At 37.3% G+C, this 14,917-nt stretch overlaps 1 protein-coding gene across 1 annotated transcript; it reads left to right on the top strand.

Moving 5' to 3' along the window:
• Positions 1–6,098, top strand: PSL4 (calmodulin-binding protein). Its single transcript, XM_048099271.2, has 16 exons — positions 1–308; positions 394–519; positions 696–791; positions 1,532–1,771; positions 2,356–2,531; positions 3,495–3,605; positions 3,696–3,761; positions 3,972–4,299; positions 4,375–4,479; positions 4,563–4,664; positions 4,764–4,821; positions 4,918–4,986; positions 5,120–5,207; positions 5,556–5,617; positions 5,715–5,766; positions 5,855–6,098. The coding sequence occupies exons 1-16, from the start codon at positions 182–184 to the stop codon at positions 5,918–5,920; spliced, it is 1,872 nt and encodes a 623-aa protein (XP_047955228.1). The 5' UTR covers positions 1–181; the 3' UTR covers positions 5,921–6,098.
• Positions 6,099–14,917: the final 8,819 nt, after the last annotated feature.

The following is a 14,917-nucleotide window of genomic DNA, read 5'->3' on the forward strand; positions in this document are numbered from 1 at the left end:
GACTATTGTGTAAACCCCAGTGATATCTACCCGGAATCACTGATCGAGGGCTTAACACGATACGGCGTCGTCGGATGCACCTGCAGCTTCACCTGCTTCCTAACCAAAATCCCTAACTCTGCACCTCTGATTGCAGGTTCACCCTTCATTATTTACTGCCCTAATCAAGCCGTAACAGAAGATGGAAACCAGAATTCGGTCAAACCTTATGCTGTTTGGCTGCGGCATTATTCTATTACTACACGGCATCACCAGATCGGTGGCATCTCTTCCCCCAATCGACTCACTCATCGGAGTCTCCCCTGAAGGTGATCGCCTTTTTGTGCGTGCGTCTGTGTAATTCAGTAAAAAAATGTTGCTTCAGGAAATAATGCAAACTGGATTTTGGTACAGATGCGAGTTATTACAAGGGGTTGTCATCAGCTAGTGCGATTAAGTGCAAAGATGGATCTAAGAAATTTAACAAATCGCAATTCAACGACGACTTTTGTGATTGCCTTGATGGCACTGATGAGCCCGGTACTCTCTTACTCGCCTGTATTTCGATGTATAGTTGAATTCTGATGAATTAGCTTTGATCCCTTGTGGTTGATTGATGCAGCTGAATATATGGTTCCATTGATTGTTTTGTACTAGAATTAACTTTTATTAGTGGCTTGATGCTAGAGTGTTTTGCCAATTTCTGTGTTTTGCAGGAACATCAGCTTGCCCCAATGGAAAATTCTACTGCAAGAATGCTGGACATGCTCCTGTTGTTTTATATTCTTCAAGGGTCAATGACGGTATCTGTGGTAATATACTGTGATTTAATCTCATACTTCTTTTTGAACTTATTGGATGCTGTAGTTTAAGATTCCTCTTTGATTTTTGGTAATCAGGCAAAGAATGATAATGACTAGACTTAGGTAGGTATGATGGTAGTATGTTCCTAACTTTCAAGAATGAAGGTTGCTACCAACACCTATCTATCATCTGTGGTTGAGTTCTTGTTAATGGCACTGACTATTTTATTTGGCTGCACACAGTTAGAGATGCATTTATTTGATTCAATCATATCAGCTAACACCTAAATTCCTATTATTTTATATGATATCAGACTTTTAAAAATCCGGACAGACAAACTTTACCTTCGATGATTAGAGAATCACATAGTTTGTTTCATGATTGTCCATTTCATCATGTTATGATTTTGTTTTTTTCCCATTTGCTAGATTTTGAACCATCATCTATATATCGAACGAGATGTAGTATCAATTAAATTTCCAAGTAGGATCAAAGAATGCTTCTTCATCTGTATTTCTAGCCACTCCTTGCTTAGATGTGTCAAGCATTCTATTTCGTAGTTGTAGAAATGCTTGTTCCTGTGTTCTTCTTTAATTCTCTTACATGCCTTAACTCGTGTTTGATCATAAACTACATAGCGCACAGCGCACCCTTTGTACATCTGCTATGGTGTTATCTTGACCTTTTGTCATAGCTATCACTTTTTGGCTACTTGAGGACTTAAATATTAACTTATACAACTGAGCAGATTGCTGTGATGGGAGCGATGAGTATGATGGGAAAACCATATGCCCCAATACATGCTGGGAAGCTGGAAAAGTAGCAAGAGAAAAATTGAAGAAAAAGATTGCCACATACCAGGAAGGTGTCACTATACGCAGGCAGGAAATTGAGAAAGCAAAACTATCCATATCTAAGGAGGAAGCAGAACTACAGAAGCTAAAAGAGGAGGAAAAGATACTCAACGGATTGGTTGAAAAGCTCAAGGGTAAACATGCCCCATTTTCCCTCACCCCCACCAAAAGAAATCTAAAATGCTATTCAATGTGCTTTGCTGCCTCTTAAGTTAGGTCGTTCATTAGTCTCTGTGTTTGACTGACATAGACACCATAGAATCCCTTGATAATTTTAGGCTATTATAAAGACTCTATTTTGCGCATGTATAAATCTGAATCTGTTTTCATTTTTTTATTGTGTTACTGCATGTGATTCCATGGGAAAATAATCCATGCTTCAGTACAACCCTAATGTTCTTTGTGGTGTGATTTCTGCTGTTCTTATGAGCTTGTTTAAAGGACAATGAATAACGTATGCTACTAAAACCTAACGATGGTTGTAGAAAATGTGCAAAAATTCTAGCTCACCTTCTAAAATGGCAATGAGAGGACTGTGACACACACATCATGTAAAGTTTTAGTTCATTACAGTATCAAGCTCCTCACTGACTATCTACTCCTATTTTTATGTTGTAACATCTTCTATACTGTGATAGTGTGATGCATATTCTATTCTGAGAGATATATTTCATCAATTACTTATTCTAATGCTTGCTTTTGCTCTATCTTTGTCAAGAACGCAAGGAACAGATAGAAAAGGCTGAGGAACACGAACGGCTTCAGAAAGAAAAGGAAGAGAAGGAAAGAAAGGAAGCCCAAGCTACTAAAGATGATGATACCAAAGCTGAAGATACTGAGCCTACACCGAAGGATATACATGATGATATTGGGCTAGTAGATCAACCTCCTCAGGTTTTGCCAATATGAGTTTACCCCTGTTCACATGACGGTTTTAATTTGCTCTTGGCAGTTGGCATTTAAACCTGTGGATTTAATGCATAGCGAACATAAAGAACATAAATAAATTATTAAGTACTCCCTCCGTCCCACAAAAATATGTGCACTTTCCATTTTCGTCCGTCCCATAAAATATGAGCATTTCCATTTATGGAAAGTTATCCTAATTTATTACCCCTATACATCAAGTTATTTACAACTTATGCCACCATTAAAACACTAATAATAATGTGGGTCCCACCATCCACTAACACTTGTTTAACTACCCTTCTGCCCTCTCTCTTACTTTACCAATTTTGTCTTAATTCCCGTGCCATATCATATGCCTATATTTTTATGGGACGGAGGGAGTATAATGTATAACACTTCTGTTGTACATCCTCTAATTTTTAATATTCAGTTACCAATGAATAGGATTAGAGTTATTATGTATCATTAACTTCCATCTAACAGTAATTCTTTGATTACTATGCCTGTGTATTGTACTTTTTTTCACGTATTAGTTTTACATGCAATGAAGAACGTTGAGTCTAAACTTGAAGGCTTTTGTCCAAATAAATATTCTAGATCTTATCCAGTTGCATAGGTAAAGATACTACAGGGATCATTAGCAGAATAAAGATGAATTGATAGCAAAGAAACCCTTGCGAGAACTTCTTTATAAGGAGATGTAGATACTATGTTACCTTATTGCTTAAAGAAAACATATTTATCGACTACCTAACATCTTTTCCTAGGAAGAGACAAAGAGTTGGGTTAGCACTTGTAAATTGTAATAATAGATGGATCCTTCCAATACATCCACTCTATTTACTAAATGAAATAGATGCCCCCCGTATAACTGAGTTCATTTGGGCATAACTATCTCTGCAACCATTTTTCCATAAATTTTGAAATAGCACATTTGACTTTCATTAGGACTCTGCGGAAGACAATCATGGATCTTCCAGTGAACCTGAACTTGGTGACCATTCAATTGAGGACGAACGTTCTAATGATGTAGCAGGGGAGCAAGACGGCTCTATCCAGGTTTGGCCTTCTTTGGCTGAACACACAACTGAATCACTGATAACTTTTTATTTTTTAGTTGTTAATAAATGAAAGTCTATACTTTTTTAGAATACTGAACATCTAGGTGAAGACTCCACTTCTGATGGCAAGGATGGTCTTGATAGCGGAAATCAGGTATGTTTTTTGTGAAGATGCTGCCCATATCAGTTTTGGTCGTTTATCTTTAGCCCTGCACTAGTAAGTTGCTGTATCATTTACTTCTTATGGTAATCTCAGTAGCTTTTCTTTTATGTACTGGTTCTCAGGTTTCAAAGATCCTAATGACTCAGATTCCTTATCCAACATGTTTGTAAGCTACCGGGTGACCCTTACTTGTTTTTCCAGGTGGAAGATGTAGCTGAAAACACTGAATCACTATCAAAAGAAGAGTTGGGCCGCCTAGTTGCATCTCGATGGACGGGGGAAAAGACCGAGCAACATAAGGAGGAGATTGATACCTCTCAAAATCAGGATCACCAATATCCAAATGAGACACCAAATGAATCCAATTATGAGGATGATGCTGGTTACGGCTCAGAGGAGGATGAGCATAATAGATATGATGATGATGATGCTGACAGTGATGACCAAGTTGATGACTTTGATGAAGCAAATCAGTATGATTCTAGTTCTTCACAGAGACATGAGTCTGATGATGAATTAGACTTTTCAGGTAAATTAATTTTCTTAAGAATCACTTTCACAGCCTGCTTAAACAACTTACCAGCATATGATCCAAAATTCTCAGATATAACTGGCACAAGTAGCTCATCATGGCTGGACAAGATACAGCAAAGAGTGAAGAGCATCTTTCAGGCTGTCAATATTTTCCAGAAACCTGTTAATGTATCTGGTAAAGACAACTTCCCTAATTTAATTTCTGCATCATTTGATTCAAACAGAAGATATTCATCATATTGCTGATTGATTTTTCAGAGGCTGCACAGGTACGTAAAGAATATGATGATACCAGTTCCAAATTATCAAAAATACAGTCAAGGATATCGCATCTGAAGCAGAAACTAAAAGAAGATTTTGGTAATACCTTTGACATCGAGCAAAACCTTTATTTATTGTTAACTGTATACTTGGGATGCATTTGTATAGGGTTTTAATATCTTCAAAATGTATTTGCAGGTCCGGAGAAGGAATTTTATTCATTCTATGGTAAATGCTTTGAAAGCAAGCAGAACAAGTAAGAAATTTCTTTAGTTACTTTCTCATGTCCTTGATTGCGTTTTTGAGTTCCAATTAAAAAAAACGTCTCTGAGGAATGGAAATACTCTTACAGGTATGTTTACAAAGTTTGCCCATTCAAACAAGCTACCCAGGAGGAGGGATACAGTTCAACTCGTTTAGGGTAAGCACTTTAATGAGCAGAGCACTTCATCTTGATATATTTTGTTTGTATTGCCTGTTGTTCCATGCTTCAGTCTACAGTTTAAATTACTCCAATTATTTTTGTTTTTTAAGGCTGCTTAATATTCTTGTAGGAGCTGGGAGAAATTTGAGGAATCTTACAGGGTAATGCAGTTTATGAATGGAGATAAGTGCTGGAATGGCCCAGACAGAAGCTTAAAGGTAGATCATATATATTAAGTATGAACATCTTGCACATATTATCAGCTTCAATCCATAACCAGCTAATGGATTTTTATAGTCGAATCATCTATTTTCAAAAGAAAACGTTGGAACCTGCAGATATAAATGGTCATTTTATTAAAATTTAAAGTCAATTATGCTCTCAAATGTGAAGGAGATAACCCTCATCATTTGGTGGACTATACTTCCCGAAAATCAACTTTAATTCACATCCATGGAACTTCCATTTGTTTTAAAGAGGGACAATCGGCATTTTAAATGTGTTTTGTCTCCTTGTATAGTTTATTGGGTGGTGTATCATTTTTGTCTGTTAATTGACCTCTACAGGTGAGGTTACGTTGTGGTTTGAAAAATGAACTCACGGATGTTGATGAACCAAGCCGTTGCGAGTAAGAATCTCTCTCCATGTATCCTGTTATGGTTTTTGTGATTGGGTTTTGCCATTGTTGTGCACTAGCATCTGACTTGGAATGCGTGTATTTCCAGATACCTTGCATTTTTAGCTACCCCTGCTCTGTGTGTTGAAGATAAACTCAAGGTGTTATTGCCACCCCTTTTTTCTATTTCCTTTAATCCATAGTGGTTTAGAGAAACACACTTGTAAATGTGGTTATGTTTGTTGACAGGAACTGCAAGAAAAATTGGAGTCGCTCAATAAAGATCAACCAATGGGAATACACGACGAGCTGTGAGCAGGAAGAGAGGATTCTAAACCACTCTAAATGCAAGGATCCATTTCATGATTTTGTTGTCAGATTGGGCTTAGCTATTTTTGTTTTCTCTCCTCTCAATGAGAAGAAGATAGAGGCTGTAGACCAGTAACTCGGAAATGAAGCACAAATATGGAGTTAATATTTTCTTTATATTTTAGCTTGTGTGGGTCTTATCTTCATGATACACGCACGTGCACACATATTTAATAAAAAAATTTGAAAGAATATTTGCCAGCCGATCAATATACTTCCACGTAGGAGTGGAAAATTATACCGAAATACCGAAATATCGGACTTACTGCGGTATACCGGTATATACCGCCATACCGAAGATTCGATATATACCGACACTTCGGTATGTCGGTATACCGTTGATTATTAAATATATAAATATATTATATACCAGGATGTAGGGTCATATTCTAATCCTTATAGCTACTTAATCCAAAATCAAGACCAAATTTCCACTCTTAAATTTTAAAATGAGTGGATGAAATTAAATCTTACGAATCTCAATAAATAGTAGACAAAATATCAACAAAAGGGTAATATCGTCATTATGTTATCATATGATAATTTTCGTGAATGTTTTTTTATATCAACATAGTGTATTACAAATATCAATAATATGACATAAGAATATCAACACTAGTACACGAAAATATCAACACATACATATTGAGATTTTTACATGGTTTTATTGAGATTTTTTGATGTATTTGCTGATAAAAATCTGGTTATCAACATTTACGAAAACTAAAATAAAAAATATCAAATTTCATCATCCGAACGTCGTCGGAACATATGCAATTGAGATCTCGTTGGAATCCTTATAAAATTATCTTTAATTTGATATATTTTTTGCGAAAAAATAATTTAAATTGAGAGAGTTACATAAATTTAAAATTTTAAGATGATTTTAATGAGAGGGAATTGACATTAATACCCTCTAATTTTATTTATTAATTTTCTTAATTAAAAATATAATCTATGTCACCTTATTTCAGCCACTAGATCTTCTAATCTATTGGCTAAGATTTAGTCTTAGTTTGCGATTGCTAATTAGTTAGCAATTGATCACTCCCTCAGAATGTAATTATATATATATATATATATATATATATATATAACCCTTATATTTATAGCAAATTGGATCCTACATTTTCAGCCTCATCTACAAGTAATGTCTTTTGTCAAATTCACCAACAAGGTTTTAAAAAATAAAGATAATATTGCTCATGATTTTATAATTTGTTTTTGAATTGTTTGTCAAAGTTTTATGAATTTGAATATTAGAATGATTGTATGGAGTTTAATTGTTTTATACTTTTTGAAGTAGTTGAACAATAGAATTGTTTTTCTTTTTAATATATTAGGTATAGTATTATCTTTTCGGTATAACAGGTATAACGATATGCCTTACCGAAGTTCGGTATATCGCAAAAGTACGATATACCGGAATGCGGTACGGTATACCGAAAACACGGTATGGTAACGGTATCAAAAACTACCATACCGAATTTCCGGTATACCAATAAATTCGGTACGGTATCGGTATGGTGTTTTGTCATACCGTAATTTTCGGTATGATATACGGTATGACATTCAAAATACGGTATACCGTACCGAACCACCCCTACTTCCACCATCCAACAAAAATAGTCTCATTTTTTCAGTATCTAAAAAAAGTTTATCCAAAAATTGAAAGTTTCTTTCAAATTTTTAACACTATCCAAAGAAAAATAATTTGAAGGATTTGTGCCATGTATTATTTTATCCAATTCATTTTCCTCATTCTCTCTCAATTAGAAGAAATGAGAAAAATATGGAGTATTCTGTTTGTTTACGTTATTTTCATTTCAAATACTATTTTTATAGCACTCATGTAATTTGAAGAAAGCTTTACATATAGAAGAGTAGAAAAAAGATTAAAAGAAAATTTTTGCAATGAATGAATGATTAATCTCAATCTCAAATGGGATGAAATGGAAGAGAACAAAAGTGGAGAAGATTAGAAGGATAGAGGAAGAAGATCAGAATAAGAAACAAGCAAATACCATTTGATAAAGATGTCCACAAATTCTATAGGAGTGTAATTTTAACAAACGAATATAATGATGAGATTTCTTTGTATCACGACATTTTTAATACTTACATAAATCTATCTCAGCATTATAGCGTTTGAGAGCATTTACAATGGTGGTTCATAATTAAGGTATTTCATACACTAAGAACTTTTAGGATTGGTATACCGGAAAAAAATATTTCGAACATATTGCACGGATAGAATTGCTTATACACATCCAATAAACTCTGCAATCCACTTTTAATCTAAGGCGAGAAGAAGTAATTTTATCACATTGGTGTTTGCTTATACATTTATAATATGTTTCTCAAACATTTTAATGTATAAGAAGCAAACAAGTCTACTTCTTCTGCATAGTAGACTGTTCATGAACGACGTTCACATAAGGTGACACAGTCGGTTCTGTACAGGAAAGAAATAGAATTTTACAACCTACATAGGCTTTGACTACCTATCATGAAAGGTTGCAGTATCAGTCCGCATGTTTCCTTACCTTAGGAAATAAACGACACTGCGTGGTTTAGCACCGAATGATCTAACAGTTGAGATAAGTCTTTCTTGCTATTTACTGAAAGACGTCTCAGTGATTGTTACTCCTTTCGTTCCACAAGAGTGGAGTCATTTTGTCATTTTGGTACGTTCCATAGTAGTGGAGTCATTCATCATTTCCATTTTTAGTAAAAGTCAACACATTTCTTCTCATTTACTTTACTCTGTCTTACTTTATTCTTTCTTCATCTCCCTACCTTTTTCATTTCCTATTTTATTACTCCCCTCGTCCGCGAATAGGAGTCTCGTTTTTCCATTTTGGTAAAGAGACCCCATATTCCACTAACTTATTACACTCACATGTCATTTAAAACTAATACATACAAGTGGGGCCCATATTCCACTAACTTTCTTCTACCCACTTTTCAAAATATTTCTTAAAACTCATGTCAAAATGATTTGAGACACCTATTCGCGGATGGAGAGAGTATTCCTTTACTTAACCCACTTAACACAATTTTTCTTACATCGCGTGCCAAAAAGAAACACCTCCACTACCGCGGAACGGAGTGAGTATTTCTTAATCATTGTTGACATAACATTGAGCCTACGATATTGATTATGCACTAGTTTGATTTTTTCAAATGGTGCAGATTTTTCGTAATCGATCAATGTCTACATATGCTAGTATTGTTATTGATGAATCGTGTGAGTGAATCCAGATTGATAATACCCTCAAGAGGTGTTCGAAAAAGGCTCTATTATTCAGAAACATGACCGGTTGGAATTTATTCTAGAATAATAAAGAGTAAAGGTCAATTTTGGTCCTAAACATATGGCCGAAATACCAATTTGGTCCAAAACATTCACTTTTTGAAAAACGGGTCCATAACATATGAAATTCGTGTCATTTACGTCCAGTTTTGACGGTGCCGTCAATTTTTGACGGTCAACTGTCCATTAACACAATTTTGACCCGATTAAGCTTAATCTAGATTATTAGTCATCTAATTATTTTGCTAATTATTTTTCTAATTAAATTGTTTTTTAAGACTTTTTTTAATTTCTTTTCTATTTCTAATTCAAAAATAATTGTACATGAATCGACACAAAAATAACAAACCCTATTTCCCAACTCTCTAGCTCTCTCTTCTATCTATCTCTGCTATTTCTCTCCACACAAAAATCACAAAAACCCTAAGTCCGATTCTGACCCACAACGCCGTCGAAGCCGCCGATTTTATCTTGTTGGCCTTGAGGAAGAAGACGACGCAGGGAGGAAGATGACGAACCCTAGTTCTTCCGAACATGACCGTGGAGCTCCGCCGTTCAATTTTCCAGAAACCGAAGAGAATTTTGAGAGGAGGACTAAGCACCGACAAGATTGTCCGCTTCTGGAGCCTCAAAAACCAAAGGAGAAGGGAAAGGTTGCCTCTTTTGAGGAGAGAACCAAGGCCAAACACGGCTGTTCACTTCCACATCCAATTCATCCAACTCGAAATCGCGAAGGTTAGAATTTTGGTGCTTCTTATGTTGTCTCTGTCAAAAAATTGAGATGTTATTAGGGTTTCATGAGATTCATATCTTTTTGTGTTGTTTGTGTTGTCTTTGTCGAAAAATTCTTCTACATAATTGAATTTTGTTCTTTTTGTGTTTGTCTTTATTTGTGAAGTGGTCCCATTTACATGATTAGGGTTTCCATATGATTTGGAACTGATTTGGGGATATGCAAATGTTTTAAAATGGTGTGTATTGGGTGTTATGTGGGGTCAATTTGTCTACATTGAATGAAGAATTCAATGGGTGTGTTGGCTGGTGGTGGGGAACACATGGTTTGGTTGTAGGGAACTAGACGACAATGTGACCTTTTGTTATGTCTGTAAATGTTTAGGACTAAGCTGGTTTATTTATCAAATATATTGGACCTATTTGTTCTAAATAGTTTATTTGCGTTTTGTTATGAATGCAGATGGGACCTTCACTACGAGGGTGCACTACAATGGTGTAATTGAGGCTGAGGCTGGGTGTGGGAGGCAGTACTTGAATGGGGAGCTGGAATACATTCACAAGTGCGATCTAGACAAATGGTCGAAGCTGGAGGTTGATGACGTGTTGGAGAAGCTAGGGATTGATGTCACTGGGCTAGACTACTTCTACCTGAAGCCGAGGATGAGCTTGGAGGACGGACTGGTGCGGCTTTTTGATAACAAGTCTGCATTGGAGATGGCAGAGTTGGGCGTTCATTATGGGGTGATTGATGTCTATGCAATTCAAGTGGGGGCTGTGGTCATTGATGCAACTCGGGAGGTTGTTAGTCAGCTAACTCAAGAGCATATTGAAAGTTCGGGTAGAGATAAAGTTCGGGTGGAGATAACTCAAGAGCACAGTGAGGAAATAGATGATGGGCTGGTGAAAAAAATCAAAGGGATGAAATACATTACAGTGAAGATGATTGGCTTGATAATATTGGTTTTGATGGTGAGGATTTGGAGGGTGAAGATAAGATGTCAGTAGAGGGTGAAGATATATATGAGTTAGAGGATGAGAGTTTAGGGTGTAAGGAGGATAAGGGAGCAGCGGCCGTCAAGGGGAAATCTAAAGCGATTGGAAAGACTAAAGGGAAGGGAAATGCTAAAGGGAAGGGTAAGATTAAAAGGAATAGCAAGGGTAAGGCTGAGGGGATAGCAGACAAGAAGAGAAAGGGTAGAGGGAAGGGAAAAGCTGTGGGAAAGGATAAAGACGAAGGAAATGCTATGAATGAAGATGACAATGAGGCTGATCCTACTTTTGTGGATAGTGACTATGATCTCAGTGATAAGGAAGAAGATGAAATAATGGCTGCGCAAGTGGAGGGGTGGAAGAATGTGGTGAACGCCATTCGAACCATCGGTGATGGTTCTGGTGATGATGAAGACAGTGATAATCTTCCCAGTGACTCGCCTAGCTCAGGTACGGAGCCCGAATGGGACTTGGGCGACCGTGACAATGAAGTTCCCTCTATTGTGAGCCGTAGGTACAAGGCTTCCACGGATCTCAATGATCCAAAATGGGAAGTAGGGCTGCGGTTCAACACAAAGCAAGAATTCACCGAGCTTGTTCGACATCAAGGTGTGAAGTTAGGGAAGAAGTTGAGACTAAAGAAGAACGATAACATAAGGTGTACTGCCTACTGTCAAGGAGTGTTGAGAAGCAAGAAGACCAAGGCAGGCTGTCCTTGGTTGATCAACATTGCTTATAGAAGTGGTCTTGGTTGTTGGCAGATTTCAAATGTCAGGAATTTTCACAAGTGTGGAGGTGCTTCATTCAACCACGGATGTGCTAACGCCAAGTACCTTAGTCAATTATATAAGGAGGATATGAGGGTCTTTCCGGGGATGACTGTAGGGCAGTTCATCGAGAAGGTTCATTCTGAGATGCATATCACTATATCTTCTGGAAAGGCGAAGCGTGCTATGGCTCGTGCCCGAAATCTGCTCGAGGGGGATCTAATCAAGCAGTACAAGAGGCTGCACGATTACAAGGCAGAGATTTTGAGGGCCAGTCTAGGGAGCACCGTTGTCCTATCGACCCAACGTTTGTCAGATGGTACAAATAAGTTCAAGGCGATATACATCGCCTATGAAGCATGCAAGAGTTCCTTCAAAAAGCATTGCAGGCACATCGTAGGGTTGGATGGGTGCCATCTCAAGGGACAAGATAAGGGCATATTGCTCACTGCCGTTGGTTTAGATCCAAATGATCAAATTTTTCCCATCGCGTTTGCTGTTGTACGGATCGAGAACACTGACACGTGGAATTGGTTCTTGAGGTTGCTGGTTCTGGACTTGGAGATGAAGGACTCCGGCAAGTGGACCTTCATTTCAGATAGACAAAAGGTAATGTGATTTTGCTTTTTGAACCTGGAACCATCGGTTTTGCTTTTGTACTTTGTAACTTTGTAATATAATTTTGCTTTTGTACTTGTAATTTGAATCATTTATGATGTTTACAGGGCTTAATTAATGCCGTGCGGGCTAACTGCGAGTATGCTGACCATCGGTTCTGCGTGTGGCACATGCACCAAAATTTCAAGAAGACTTTCCCTTCACCAACACTCAAGGACAAAATCTGGGAAGCAGCCCGTGCAACGAACACATGTGCCTTTGAGAATGTCATGGAGGAGGTGAAGGATCTGAACTCGGCTGCATTCAAGTGGTTGACCACCCACACGGTGAAGGAGAGTTGGAGCCGGGCTTTCTTCGGGTATGAAGCCAAGTGCGACATCTTGGTGAATAAAATTTCGGAATGTTATAACAAGGTGCTCTTGTTTGCACAGGAGAAGCCACTATATGGCATGTTGGAATGTATCCGAATGTACTTGATGGATAGATTCACCTCACGACGGAAGATGGGAGCAAGGCTGGATGACTGTTTTGGGCCTAAAATAAGAAAAAAGATTGAAAAGCTAAAGGGGAAAATTGGGGAATGTATGGCGAGGGAGGCTAGTGAGTGGATATATCAGGTAAACACCAAGTTTAACAAACAATTCGTGGTTGATCTAAAGAACCGGACTTGCAGCTGTCGCCGTTGGATGTTGACGGGAATCCCGTGCCATCACGCCATTGCTGCCATCGAGATGACCAACGAGAATGTGGACTCGTTTGTAGATAAATGCTACTCGAAGGAGACGTTCCAAAAGGTGTACGAGCCTATTATCTACCCGGTTCTAGGACCGCAGCTGTGGCCAAAGACTCCTTCTCCCGACGTTGTTCCACCTGAGCTCACACGACTGCCCGGACGCCCGAAAGGAGCTAGTCAAAAAACAGTGGAAGAGCAACGCAAATCTGCAAGGATAAAGTAAAGGCAGCCCTTCGGTTTGTTGAAGTCTTGGATGAGGATGATGGTGGCAAAAGAATGTCGAGAAAGGGGTTGATGTCGGAGTATACGTGTGGACTTTGTAGTGAAAAAGGTCACAACAAAAGGAGATGCCCCCAAGGCATTCAATTGGGTCAACCGAAAGGTATAACTGTCTTTTAAAACTTACTACTTCATTCAAATATAAACTCTAAACAATACTAATGTTTACTCATAATTTTTGTAGGGCCAACAACTAGGAAGAAGCGTAATCGAGATGAAGAACAACCAACTTGTACGCTGTGCCACCAACCCGGCCACAGAAGGACAACTTACACAAGTTCGATTGCAGACATGTATAAGGATCCAGCCACTTCGGAAGTTGATGTCTCACTGAAGAAGAAGAAGAAGAAGAAGAAGAAGAAGAAGAAGAAGAAGAAGAATTAATGGAAGGGTTGTAATGAATACTCTACATACTTGTTTTTGTTGGTGGCTACTTGTTTGATGATGGTGTGTACTGGTTTTTGTATGGTTGATAGTTGTTTTTGTATGGTGGTTTTGACTGTGCCATGCCATACAAACTTGTTTGTTGACATCATTGGCACAAGCCTTGATTTCATTTGTTAAATGTTCAGGACCGATTTGATCATGATCATGAATATCAAGGACTAGTTTGTAAGTTTATTACGTCGATTCGGCCAAAATTTTGCATTTTCAATTTTGCATTGTCAAAAATTTTCATATTCAATTTTGCATTTTCAATTTTTTTTTCAAAAATATAATAATAAGATTAATCGGGTCAAAATTAGCTTAATCGGGTCAAAATTGTTTTAAAGGACGGTTGACCGTAAAAAATTGACGGCACCGTCAAAACTGGACGTAAATGACACAAATTTCATATGTTATGGACCCGTTTTTTAAAAAGTGAATGTTTTGGACCAAATTGGTATTTCGGCCATATGTTTAGGAAATTGACCTTTGCTCAATAATAAATAATGATTTTGAACTAGACAACTCTTGAAAAAAAAATTAATTAATTAATATGAAATAACATACTTAAATTAATTAATGGATATTTATTTCTTAAAAGAAAATAATAAAGAGGTAAAGCTCAGATTACTTGTAATTTGAGATTAGACGGATAGTCAATATTAGTTTACTGTAGTGGCCGATAATAATATTCAGTTGAGCTTGTATTAAATTGGGGCTCAATTTAACTAGTAAAAGACCAACGGGGTTGGCCCAAGTCCAAGCTCTATGGATCCCTTATCTGGCCCGTTATAATTCAATATAAAAGGAGATTAGAAAGAAGAATTTGACCTAATTCAGTCACAATTTTCGTGAACACTTTCACTGGTGGATGAAAATTTCAGTCTTTCTTTCTAATCAAGTCCTTTTCGATTCTGACAAGCTTTGCCCATCCAAAAGTCATTCAAATGGCAGGAAAGAACAGGTACAACCAAAATTTTGAAGAAAACTACAGATACTGAGGACAACAGTAAGACCATTGCAACTGACTGTTGTGGACAGTGGAGTAGAACTCAGTATTTAGGCATAGATAGGGAGAA

Source organism: Salvia hispanica, chromosome 2 (assembly GCF_029641045.1).
Source record: "Salvia hispanica isolate PSC_SH4W2 chromosome 2, Shi_PSC_v1, whole genome shotgun sequence".
NCBI classification, from domain to species: Eukaryota; Viridiplantae; Streptophyta; class Magnoliopsida; order Lamiales; family Lamiaceae; genus Salvia; species Salvia hispanica.

What these genes read in the sequence shown, in the direction of transcription:
- PSL4 (XM_048099271.2), top strand. Translation starts at nt 182, where the DNA reads ATGGAAACCAGAATTCGGTCAAACCTTATGCTGTTTGGCTGCGGCATT. An exon ending in GTCTTGATAGCGGAAATCAG is followed by an intron (nt 3,762 to 3,971) that starts GTATGTTTTTTG and finishes TTGTTTTTCCAG; the next exon opens with GTGGAAGATGTAGCTGAAAA. An exon ending in GTGTTGAAGATAAACTCAAG is followed by an intron (nt 5,767 to 5,854) that starts GTGTTATTGCCA and finishes GTTTGTTGACAG; the next exon opens with GAACTGCAAGAAAAATTGGA.